Here is a 13,634-nt window from a genome sequence, read left to right on the forward strand (position 1 = left end):
TCCTATCGTCGACGGCCATTTAATAGTCGGTTCATTGTTATTGTGCCGCATACCAGAGCGCGGAAGGTCAACGCTGTAACGTACTTTCTTCCGAACACTTTTGTACAGTCTCTAACAAATATATTGACTTCTCTTTATTGTTCTCATTAATTTTGGTGCATTTATTTCAGCCTCTCTGTCTTTCTCCGATATTCTTTTCCGCTTACCGCGAACCACTCCCCTCTGCCAATTCCGTTGGCTGAGCTAGTTGTTTAGTTCCGTCGCGAGAATCCGCGTAATCTTTAAATCTTTGTCCGAGCAATTTATCTAACAATTTGTGCGAAGAGTGGCACGCTCTCTCGTGCCTGGCGCCCAACGAACTTTTAATAGCGACTAAGATCTTTGCTGAGCGAGATAACTCGTTAACTTTTGTAAAATCTCGAATCACGCGAGAATTATTAACGAACCGCACTATTGCTCCAATAAGTATTATTCATCTTAAATAAGAGCTTTCGCATCACTAGATTTATTTTTGGAGAACGCGACGAAGTTGTGCCGACACTTAAAAGTACGGTTACAGTATAAAGTAACTATTAAAGTAACTATTAAATTAGTTACTAGTTACTCAAAAAATGTAACTAAGTTAAGTTATAGTTACAGACGGAAAAAAGTAACGAAGTTAAGTTACAGTTACTGAAAAAAAGTAACTCTAACTGTAACTTCGTTACAAGTAACGAGTTACTTCCCATCCCTGCATATTATCTTAGTGAAACAGATATTTAAACACGTAATTGAAATGAATATCAAAGCAATTAATATAGAAGAAATTGAGGATATTGAAGATCTTAGAGCAATACGAATTTCAAAACGTTATATCCGCGATGCAAATAACATATTCGAATTTTACGAAGAATCGGAATTCAAAAGACGATTTAGATTCTGTAAGGAATCTATTTTATTTGGAATACTACCGAAAATAGAGGAACATTTGATGAAAATAAATAATCGTGGTTTACCTATTCCTCCTGCTATACAATTATTAGTCTGTCTATGGTTTTATGCAAGTGCAAGTTTTCAGGTTAGAAGTATATGATATTTATAATAAATGCATTTGTGTATATCTTTTTTCAAATTAAAATAACTTTTTTTTTTTAAATTATAGATGGAGACACAGTATTATTGTCACAATTAACAATGTCTAGAATTATTTTTCGTGTGTCAGCTCTACTTGCTAGTTTAATTAATGAAATTATTAAGATGCCCACTACGCAGGAAAGAAGAAATGAGAATCATCAATTATTTCGCGTTCTTGGTTATGGTAACGGAGCAATTGGTTTATCCGGAATTGACGGTGCAATTGATTGTATACATATACGATTAACACATACAAGATTCCATCGTCTTGATGAAGTTTATCGAAATAGAAAAGGATACTTTTCATTAAATGTACAAGTATGTGTACTACTTCAAAATTAGTAATAATTATTTTTAACAGATATTTAAATAATGCTAATGATACAATTTTATAATAAATATTTTTACATCTATTATAATACAGACTATTGTTGGACCTCGTATGGAATTTTTGAATATTATACCAGAATATCCTGGCAGTCAACATGATAGTAGGATATTTCAAAACTCAATGATATATATGCAATACATGGAGGGAAAATTAAATGGGATATTAGTTGGTGATTCTGGTTACCCAGTTTTATCATTTCTTTTGACACCAATAGGAAATCCTCAGACAGATGAAGAATTGATGTATGTATTAATGGATATACATATATATATATATATATATAATATATATGATTTTATGAATATATTAACATATGCATGTATGTAAATATTATTTTCAGGTATAATACTATTCACGGACGGACAAGACAAATTGTAGAGAGGACATATGGTGTATGGAAACGACGATTTCCTTGTCTATCAAAAGGGCTCAGTACAAAATTATTATGCTCTACATCTATTGTAGTAGCATGCGCTGTGCTACACAATCTTGCACTTATATTCCGTGATGAACTTTCTGAGGATAATGAAGATGATGTATATGATGAATATGAAGATGTTCCACTAAATCCACCACAATGGCAGCCAGGAGAAGGGTTTGCAATGAGACAAGCTCTTATCGAGCGTTTATTTCGATAAATTTTTTATATTCCCAAACAGCACAAGACGTCCTCAAGATCATCCTGAATATGTCTTAGGACATTCTAGGATATTAGAGGACATTCATATATTCAAGAGATAGTCCTGAAGACGTCCTTGTACTGTTTGGATTATTACTTACCAATTATACCTCGAATTATACTATATACTAAAAGATGCATTACTTATTACTAATTACCTATAGTATATTAATTTTTATATATTTTTATAATCATGACCATATAAAAAATATATGTATGTTGAATTATACCATTTATACGATAGTAACAAGTTTTTTTTATTTAAGAGATAAAATTACAAAATATTTAAAATAATCTGACTTTGGATTGTTTTATAATATAATATGTTATAGAATAATCTCTGAGACACAATAATAATATAAAAAAAAAAAAAAAAAATGTTGTATTGTTGTATTTTACCCCGAAATCTCTCGTCGCCGTAATATATACTAATCGTAACTAAATTATGAAACTTCTTTTTTGTTATTATTATTATTATTATTATTTATTCATTACTTAATGCATAAAATAACAGTTATTAAACATAATAAAATTAATATAATGAACAGTCAATATAAAATAGTTGATATAAACAACAGTCTTACGTCTTATTAAGTTTTATAAAGCTTTTTATAATTTTAAACTTACAAATAGTTAAGGGATAATATTTTTTTCTTTGTTTAATAAAAGTTCAGCTATTTGAGCCTTTTTTTCAGCTTCTGCAGCTTTTGCCAGCGACATCCTTAATTCTGCTTAATTTATTTCCTTTAAATGAGTTTCTTTAATAGCAACCATCGTTTCTTCATGTTCCAGTTTTATTTTGACCAACTGTTGTTCTTGCTTTATTATGTTCCTTATTCTTTCAATTTTTAGATCATCTTCTGTTTCTATGAACTTGCGTTTTTTCGTGGTCTTGCTTGTTCCCACTGTTATTTCTTCTATTATAACTTCTGTAAAAAAAAATATAACATTTAAAGATGTAAAAGAATCACTTTATAGACGTATACATTAAATATATTATTAATTAGAGGAAAGTGTATCAAAATACTTTTTATGGCAAATAAATTTGTTAAATGACGTAAGTCAAATATAATATGTTATTCAAAATGTGGGATTAGTAATACTTCTTAATTTTTTTAATATGGGAAATATAAAATATAAGTCTTATTTAATAAGCTAATATTTATATTTCATATATTTCATGTACCGTAAGAATTAGCCAATTACAGTCAAGAATTGTCAAAAACTTTCAGCTCTTTAATTGATTAATTTTCTTACGGTATGTCTTATGATTACTGTTACGGAAAGTGTGTAGGGCCCCCCAAGCATATATATTTGTGTAATAAAGAAAATTACTGTCATATACTTTAATAACATACCTTTGGAATCTGACGCTTTTGTTTCACATAAAGGTATGTTTTCCTTATCTGTCACTTGATCAAACTCAAATTCTATTGTACTATCATTTATATCTTGTACGATCTGTTTGTGATCTAAAATTTAGTAAAGAATAAATGCAAACAATTACTATTACTACTATTACTTACTATTAGTACTATTACTATTCCCAAATAAATGCTTACTTTCTATTTCATCATCATTCATATTTGATGAAAATAATGTAGGGGCTGTGGCCATTAAATTAGGCGCTATTAAAGAAACATTTGGATCTAGTTCTGAGGATGGTGTTTCTGGTCCGCCACCTGTAGCAAATCTAGCTTGCCTTTCTTTTGTTATAATATCTCTTTGAATTTGTTTTAAGTTGGTCCACACCCAGATAACAATTGGTGAGCGCTCATATTACTCTCACGGCATGATTGTCATGAGTTCGTGCAATAACGCACTCATGTTACTCTCACTAAGTGAGAGAAGCACGAGTGCGTGCGTAAAAGGTAGCATTATACAGTCATGCGTGAAGGAACATAATTTACATAAAATTCACGTTACCTTCACGCATGATCATCATACGTGCGTGCAAAAACGTATTCATGTTGCGTTTATGCATGCGGTAATAAAAATCGCGCGCTTTCCGCCATCTTATCATACGCCGAGCTGATTATCATTGAATTATTTTGTTAAAATAACAAAATACAATTTTTTTGTTAAAGGAACAAAATATTGTAAATTTTTTTATTTAACGATACAAATTTATTTGCTTACTTACTTTTTGTAAATAACAAGGTAAAATTTTGTTGCCATTACAAAATAAGTGTTTTTTTTAGTAATTTTAACAAAATAATCTGTTTGGGTAGACAAAATAGTTTTATTAAAAGTATATATAGACCATTCGAAACATCTCTGTCAATAAGGTAACAGTGGAGCAGTACGTTAGGTGAACGACTCAGAACTGGACCGTGGATCGAGTCACGAGTTCAAATCCTATCAGGCTTAAAAGTTTTTTCCTAGGTATTATTAGTCAGTTCAGCACTTAAGGAGAGGACATAAATGATGGAGAAAGAAATCTAATTTTTTTTTTTCGTGCGCGTCCGCATGCGTGAGAGCAATATGGTATTCAAATGAGGACACAACTGTCATGCGCATGACACTCACGCGTGCGGATAATCTTGCACGCGTGAATGCACTGTGAGAGCATTGTGCGCGCATTTTGTTATCTGGGCAGTTTTTTAAATTGTTGTATATTTCTCTACAAAAATAAAAGAATATTAAATAATTAATTTCTATGAAATATATCACATGTTACATTGAGACAATATTCTTTCTAGTTACATTGTAAAATTAACACTAGCTGAACATATGATAGTGTTAAAAATGGATGAATGACAGAACCCAAGTTTATTTTCTCCATTTTTATAAAATGTAGGTTAACTCACTATTGTAGCAAGCCTTTCAATTGTACGTATTATATTCATATTATATTCAGTTTGTTGACATAATTTGTTAAAATTATCTAATTATATTGTATAAAGAAATAAATATATCTTACCTCTTGCGTAATTAATACCGAATTATTAAATTCGTCAGAAATGTTAGTCCAAGCAACTTCTTTTTCGCGAAGTGTATTGACATTACTTTTTTTGCATTCAATAATGTCTTTATATTTATTTAAAATTTGTAAGAAAAGATTCTTTTCCGCAGGTGTATAATGTCTACTCTTATTACTTGCCATTTTTCGTTATTTCCGTATAAAAGTTTTTTGGAGAAAAATCTTAAAATACAAAAATTAAAAGAAACACAATTATAATAGTAATCGCAAGTAAATACACAACATTCAAATCCTTCTATCATATTATTGGTTGTCCTAACGGTATTATGACGGAAGTTCCCGAACGCAAATGAGCATTGTCTTAAGTACGATCTTTACAAAGGTAATCTAATATGAAACAAAATAATTCTTAAGTATTTGCTTATTCTTGAGATTGTCTTATTCATGGACTATGAATTCATAATGTCTTAAGATGATCTTCAGCAAATAAGATGATCTTCAGCAAATAAGATGATCTTCATCAAGATATTCTTAAGCATTACCTTGAGAATGGACTATGAATACTAGCCTATGAAAAACGGGCGGAGACGTGTGCGAAACAGATCAGTTTTCAGCTGACCTGAGATCATTATCTTGTTGAACGGAGTATAGACATAATTAATTTTGTAAAATGCTTTAAGCATACGTTGTATTCGGTCATTAACTATTACCCTTATCGGGGACAAGGCTAGTAAAAAATTATATAAGAACCATTATTCAAAATAAAAAATTATCCTCTTTCTAAAAACATTAAAAAAACTAAATGGAACAATATCTAATACCAAAGAACGTTAACTTAGAAGGCTCGAAAAAAAAATTTACTTCATAGAAAAGTGCCTTGTGTCAACGACAGCTTCCTCAAGATTTAATAAAATCTACATTGCGCACAGTATATTACACACGCAACAATATTGCACACAGTATAATAGAGAGTTTTTGTCGCACATCCAGATATACGGTGAACGTAAAAGTCACACAAAAGTGCTTGTGCAATTCGAATTATTTTTCACTAAATAACGTGGTTTTATGATTTAACGCGTTTGCCGTATGTCTAGATAACTTATTATCTTGTGTGCAATATGTGTTGTATGTGCGATAAGTTGTGTACAATAGTGTGGTCGTAGTAATTTCGGATGTCTTAAGAGGAAATTGGTTTCATCTGTTAAGGGGTTTTTTACGGCTGATGAGGACTCTGTGAAGTCGTAACGTACCGTATATTAATGTTATCATTATAATAAATTTATAGATATATTTAACAATCATTATTGCTCAATTTATTCTTGACCTGGGAGGTTTATTTTTAATTTTAATTTGTTAATTTATATTTGAGCTGTTTATAATTCAATTTCAATTTTTAATTAATAAAGATTTACAAACGGATATTCAGTCCAATGGACATTCATTGGACAATTTAATGACATTAGACGGTATTACGCATTACAGGTAGATGCCGATAGAAGCGCGTCAGTATCTCCTCGCGTGCAGAACGACCGCAATCTGCACGCCAAGCTGTCTTTTTCTTAAACGTATATTCATTAATAAATCGTAGAACCTATTATCATATGCCTAGTGTGTGACATAGAGAGAGTAAAAAGATATTGATATTTTTAATTATTAATCATCCATATAAAATATGAATATTTATTTAAATCGTATATTACATTTTGATTGATCAAAAATTACAAATACGTAAAATTTGATTTAAAAAATTTAAAATATGAAAATAAATTTTGTGAATGATTACATTTTTTGTAATAATACAATTTTTTGAAATATATGACAAATTATATGTTTATATTAGAACTTAATATTAAGTTCTCATTATTATTTACTACTTTTTATAATTAAATATAAAAAGGTAAATAATTACTCGTAAGAGGCACGTCCTTTCCGATCGTCTATAATCTCTCCCGATCCTTTTTTTAATTCTTCCAGTTTACCTGCTAGGATTCGCTCTACTAAATTCTTGTCACTGATATTCAATCTGTCATTGAGAAAAATGATTATGTCTTTATGAGATGTAATATGATAGGACGTATTTTGATATGAATCCAATCAGAATTTTTTATCATAAATTAATTTCTAATTACGTCTTCTTATACAATTAAAACAAAGTGAAAATCTCTCGCTTATAAAACAGTGTAAACGAAATAGAAATTATATAATTATAAATTAATTTCTAAATTAAACTTAATATACCTCCCAGGTCAAGAACAAATTGAGCTATACTAGTTGTTAGAAAGGGTGTTAGATAGGGAGAGAGGGAACATGTATATTATTTAAAAATATTGCGAAGAATATTACTACTTCGATTCGCCATCAGAGGTCTATCGATATTTGCAAAATTCTCGCAAGTGCTGAAATACGCATATATCGCTTTATATAAGAATCTTGATTTAATAACTTACACCGGCGTCTAAGGTAGGCTTCCGCTACGTTACCTTACTGATGAGTCCAGTAGTGGAAGCCGGGACGAAACGCCAACTTGTGATATTCTTCACAATATACTAATTAATTTTTAAGAATTCGGTTGCGACTGTTGAGGACTCTGTGAAGTCGAAACTGTCCGTATATACCGGTATTATTATAATAAATTTATATAAATTTCTAACAATTAGTATAGCTCAATTTGTTCTTGACCTGGGAGGTATATTAAGTTTAATTTGGAAATTTATTTGAGTGGATATTAATTTAATTTAATTTATAAATTAATTATTAATTAATGTGTGCAGGAATCGCAAAGTAATGTTTCTAGTTTTAATCTGTCCATTAGTGCTTTTGTTTATAATTGAGATTTAATTATGTTTTTGTGTAATTGTTATAATATCAATTATTTTATTGATATTTCTTTATCATTATAATATGCGCAGAAATATTTATTTTGACAATATTCGTTGGCGTAATGAGAAAAAAAGCATAGGCGAATTGTAAGTCATTATTATAACTATTAACGGTAGTCATTATTTGATATCTCTATTTTGCGCTTTGCGTTTTTCTCCTATATATAATAATCTTGCAATTTATATATGTGAAGTATAAAAAAATTTAGTTTTGTATAATATAGGACAAGCTTTTATTTTATCGTACTCATGATGACCAGATGTGAAAAAATCGAAGCATTTACTTTATATTTTAATAAACAATAGCACTATTAAGTGTAAATAATATTACCGCAAACATCCTGCTCGTTTTTCGTTTTTGTTTTTGTTTTCCCGTAAAAAATTATTAAAAATAGACCATTTTTGGGGCTCTATAGAGTTTTATTCCATTAGTTTAAAAATATTTTGTTTCATACCTGTTATCTATAGGTTTAGTTGCTTCGTTCCAATGTTTGAGTAACGTTTTCAGGTTGCTATTAATGCATACTTCCTCCAAATTGGTTTTTGGAAATTCTGTACATTTAGTACAGGTCACAAATGTTCCTTCCTCTACTTTGTACTTAGTTAATAAAATACGCACTTCTTGTATCTTTATTATATCTTGATATGCATATGACTTGTATCCATGATATATTTTCCAGTGATTTTGTAAAAAATAATGCATAGTTGTTAGGTTTCCCCATATGATTCGATCTGGGCAAACATGCTTTGGACATATGCTTTCATATTTTGTTACAAATAAGAAGAGTGCACGTTCAATTGTTTGTGTGGCTTGAACTGTTTGTATAACACTAATAGTTTGCTCTTTTATATCACTTCCAGGGCTTTCTTTATTCTTTTTTCGATATCATTATGTATATCTGTATAATTCAGGTTTAGTGGATTTCTAGGAAAGTTCCTGTGAAATCAATAAGATTGTTTAGAATTAAATCAATTTTTATATTTATTTTTTTATTTATGGTACTTATATCAGCTTTTATTTATTAGCTTACTTAATGTTCGATATTATTAGTATGGAATGTATGTATAAGGTATTAATAAAATATTAAAATTTTATAATACTAATGAGATTCTCGAAATATTTGCATCTACACATTACTGCAATGAACGTTTGTGCATGTAGCGGCGTCTCAAGGTTAAGATTATAACCTTCCTTATAGACACAGACAGACTATGACTGAACCAAATAGAAATTAATTGCTATTTACTAAACAGACTATATAACGTGTACGACTTTTCTATTCAGTTTGATTGGACTTATCCACACAAAAAAGGATTCTATGCTATTATTACAAGACGTTCTATATGAGTTTATGAGTAATCACATGATTGATTAAAGTTTTAAATTTATGTTCCTGTAATGGCTAATTTTAAAATGTATACTTTATATACGTTTTATTTATGCAATAGAAATGATTACGAGAATCTTGTAACATAAAACCTTATTACATATATCTACATATATGCACGTATATTAATATAGTATCTATAGGAACTATTCTAAAAAGTAAAGAATTACTTTTCAAACATTCTCAATAACATTTTACGCAGTTGTTCTTTATAACAGAATATATAAAATTAAATTTCCACCCTTTTCGACTAATACTTTTGTTCATACCCATAATGCTCTTGCCAGTGAATACATAAACAATAGAGTATTTCAGCAACTTTCGAAGAAGATAGCCCAGTAAATCTAGGAATTATAAAAGAATTAAATGGAAGAAGAAATGTTTTGACGTGGTTAGGTTCCAAAGACGGAGTAGAATATGGAATCACAGTTTTAGACCAAAATTTGATATGGCGTGTGCCCGAAATTTTTAATTTTCTGTTTTATCGATTTGTAGCCGTATTTTGCATTTTTCGCTAAAAATGGTAAAAACCAAATTTATGCAGAATTAAATTCTCTATCTTTTTTATCTGAACAACTTTTTTGTAAAATAATTATTTATTGCTAATAATAAGCGTAAAGTGTAAAAAATTAGGAGATTGTCCCAATTTTTTAAACTTTTGGACCATTTTTATTAAAAATAGGTGATATATTTAAATGGCAAAGTTGTAGAGGACTAAATTCCCTACAACTTTCATAAAAACCAGTTTTTCGTACGACGAACGGATCACGAGCGGGAAAACGCTGAATAGCCCGGTCATCAGAGACAAAATTTCAGTAAATATCGGAATTAAATGGAAGAAGAAATGTTTTGACGTGGTTAGGTTCCAAAGACGGAGTAGAATATGGAATCACAGTTTTAGACCAAAATTTGATATGGCGTGTGCCCGAAATTTTTAATTTTCTGTTTTATCGATTTGTAGCCGTATTTTGCATTTCTCGCTAAAAATGGTAAGGACCAAATTTATGCAGAATTAAATTCTCTATCTTTTTTATCTGAACAACTTTTTTGTAAAATAATTATTTATTGCTAATAATAAGCGTAAAGTGTAAAAAATTAGGAGATTGTCCCAGTTTTTTAAACTTTTGGACCATTTTTATTAAAAATAGGTGATATATTTAAATGGCAAAGTTGTAAAGGACTAAATTCCTTACAACTTTCATAAAAACCAGTTTTTCGTACGACGAACGGATTACGAGCGGGAAGACGCTGAACACATAGGCATGGCGGAAGCGACCCAACTCATTTCCACACCACCCAAGAGGTATTCAATAGTCATTTACATATATCACCTATTTTTAATAAAAATGGTCCAAAAGTTTAAAAAACTGGGACAATCTCCTAATTTTTTACACTTTACGCTTATTAATAACAATAAATAATTATTTTACAAAAAAGTTGTTCAGATAAAAAAGATAGAGAATTTAATTCTGCATAAATTTGGTTCTTACCATTTTTAGCGAGAAATGTAAAATACGGCTACAAATCGATAAAACAGAAAATTAAAAATTTCGGGCACATGCCATATCAAATTTTGGTCTAAAACTGTGATTCCATATTCTACTCCGTCTTTGGAACCTAACCACGTTAAAACATTTCTTCTTCCATTTAATTCCGATATTTACTGAAATTTTGTCTTTGGTGACGTGGTGACCGGGCTAAGATGTGTTGAAGTCTTCTAAGGAAAACTCTCTCCAACAAACTGAACATTTCGCCAAAGTATTTCCGTCAACTATATACTGCTCTAGTATCAGCTGTTCGATATCTGATTTTGCATATACATACATAAAAATCATTGTAGTCCGAATGATACATTGTGTCATGGTTTATGATAGGCCACATAGAACAATAAATACTTCGTAATGTCCTTTGACATATAAATACATTCTCCATTTATATATTCTTTATGTAAACTGATATTATATTTTTGCACTAAGTATTCACGATCTGGATTATCAGTTATTTCGTTCAGTTGATGTATCTGATGTAGATGATTTATCATTTGATCATAATTTTTACCGATTACGTAAATTCCAGAAGATTGTTCTGTGCAGTGAATACATTTTATACACTTAAGAGATGTATTAGATTCCACAATTTCTATGCAATGCCTTCCTTACCCATTCGCAATACCTTTGAGTCATTTTCGTTAATACCATCTTGTATCACTAATTGCTTACGACTGACTGTATGTTTCTTGGAGAAACGTTCTCTGTGTTTCAAAACTGGTCATAGAAAGTCAAAGAAAGGTACACTACTTGATAAAGAATATAAATATTGATGTAACTTTTCGGCAGTATACGTTCTAACTGATCGAGGTCAAGTAATTCTGTATTCTGTCATCTATTTAATAAAATTCCAAACTATTAAAATACACGTAATACGTAAAATAAAAAAGCCATGATACATGCACTGAGAAAAAGATGTTGATTCAATTAAAATCTATACGGGCTGTCACTAACATAAGTAATTAACAAGAAAATGGAAACCAGTAACGGTCAAAGCTGGATTACAGTGCTTATTATAATTTTGTGTGAATTTTATATACTGCGTATGTAGTCCCCCCCCAAGAATCGCGACGCTGATAGTTTTTCAGCATTGACGCATACATACTTACTACCGCAGTAATATCACTTTTGTTAGTTAAATTGACAAGCAATGTAACAATTTTTGATGCTTACACCATTTTATTGGACTAATAATATGTTGAAAGACATATATTAAAATTTAACGATGTAATATTATAAATTAATGATAAATCAAACTCTGTGAAAAATAAGATTGCGAAGAATATGACAAGTTGGCGTTTTGTCCCGGTTTCCACTACACAATTATAATAAGGACTGTGATCCAGCTTTGACCGTTATCGGCTTCTTTCTTCTTGTTTATTATTGTTTATCAATTGTACGGTCCTAGAAATATTCTAGTATTTGATAAGTAATAAATTAATGTATATTTTTATTGATACAAAGGCTTTTATTATTGTTTTAATAATCAAAGTGCTATCGGTTCTGAAGTAAAACTAAAATGTTAATATATGTATAATATACTATTTTTATTTTATAAAATACGTACCTAAAAAATAATAAAAAATTATAAAACATTTTTTTCAAATAAGTTAAAAAATTTTGAATTTTTTACCCGAAGCCAAGTTTACACTGAAGATGCGTTAATAACTTAAAAATATTGTTGTTACTTGTTTGCCGATCAAAGTGTCGGTTACGGGATATCATGCGATATGAGTATCCGCTATTTATTTTATTCCAATGATGACACACTTCACAAGCTTATAAATTCTTATGTTTACTCACAAAAGGCTTACATAATGTAATAATGTACGCAAGCAATAGGATGAAGTTCATCCTAGAGAGAACGAAAAAATTCTGGCGCCAACGAACCCGACGCTACCCATACACACCACAGCGCCAATACCAAAGCGCCATACAACAGCGCCATACCAAAGCGCCATACAACAGGCGCCACACTAGACATAGCTTGGGAAGCCGAACGCAGGGACGTGCGCTAAAGAGGCGGCAATCACAAATATAAATTCTTAGAATCCCTAACAAATATATCTTATTCTCTTTTGTTTCAGAAGGTTTGGGATGAGCTCAATAATATCAACGGAAAATAATAGTTGTCCGAACCGCTTCATGCAGTCATGGGATGTATCTCGGACAAATTTTTATAAAACCATTTGAAAAAATTTGTAATTATCAAATATATAGATATGTATAAAAGTGTCCCTAAAATTTAGATTTTTTAGGAGTTATACTGTTTAAAGAAAAAATTCCTAAATTTGCGCTATGTCTTAAAGCGCTCTAGACTAGGATCCCGCCATAAACTGAACAAATTAAATTAATATTATTAATATTATAATAAATAACGAACAATTAAAGAATACCCGATGTTATCAGATAAATATTCGATGCAATAATACATTGTAACAGCGTTTCGTCAGGTACTATTTAGATACATTTATTTGCTCTACTTCATTATACATATAATGGATCATTAATTACTGACGGTAATTTCCTGTCTCGAAAATCATAATAAATTATGGTAAAAATGTAGATTAGGGGAGCCTCCCCCAATGACCTTGACCTTGACATATGTTTTCAAGGTCATTACCCTGAGTGACCTTGAAGAAGTTTTAACCGTCGGACCTAACTCGTTAAAAAGTTATTAATAAAAAAAGTTTCAAAATTAACGTATCATTTCT

The 13,634-nt window shown here is 30.1% G+C and overlaps 1 protein-coding gene across 1 annotated transcript; it reads left to right on the top strand.

Moving 5' to 3' along the window:
- The first annotated feature begins 1,236 nt into the window (after nucleotides 1-1,236).
- On the top strand, nucleotides 1,237-2,245 carry LOC108772378 (putative nuclease HARBI1). Its single transcript, XM_018537898.1, has 4 exons — nucleotides 1,237-1,431; nucleotides 1,538-1,746; nucleotides 1,845-2,099; nucleotides 2,164-2,245. The coding sequence occupies exons 1-4, from the start codon at nucleotides 1,237-1,239 to the stop codon at nucleotides 2,243-2,245; spliced, it is 741 nt and encodes a 246-aa protein (XP_018393400.1).
- The last annotated feature ends 11,389 nt before the right edge of the window (nucleotides 2,246-13,634 follow it).

Source organism: Cyphomyrmex costatus, unplaced genomic scaffold (genome assembly GCF_001594065.2).
Source record: "Cyphomyrmex costatus isolate MS0001 unplaced genomic scaffold, Ccosl1.0 scaffold188, whole genome shotgun sequence".
Taxonomy (NCBI): Eukaryota; Metazoa; Arthropoda; class Insecta; order Hymenoptera; family Formicidae; genus Cyphomyrmex; species Cyphomyrmex costatus.

Coding starts and splice junctions, on each gene's coding strand:
- LOC108772378 (XM_018537898.1), top strand. CDS start 1,237: ATGCCCACTACGCAGGAAAGAAGAAATGAGAATCATCAATTATTTCGC. Junction 1,747..1,844: donor CAGACAGATGAAGAATTGAT/GTATGTATTAAT, acceptor TATTATTTTCAG/GTATAATACTATTCACGGAC. Junction 2,100..2,163: donor CAATGGCAGCCAGGAGAAGG/GTTTGCAATGAG, acceptor ATTCCCAAACAG/CACAAGACGTCCTCAAGATC.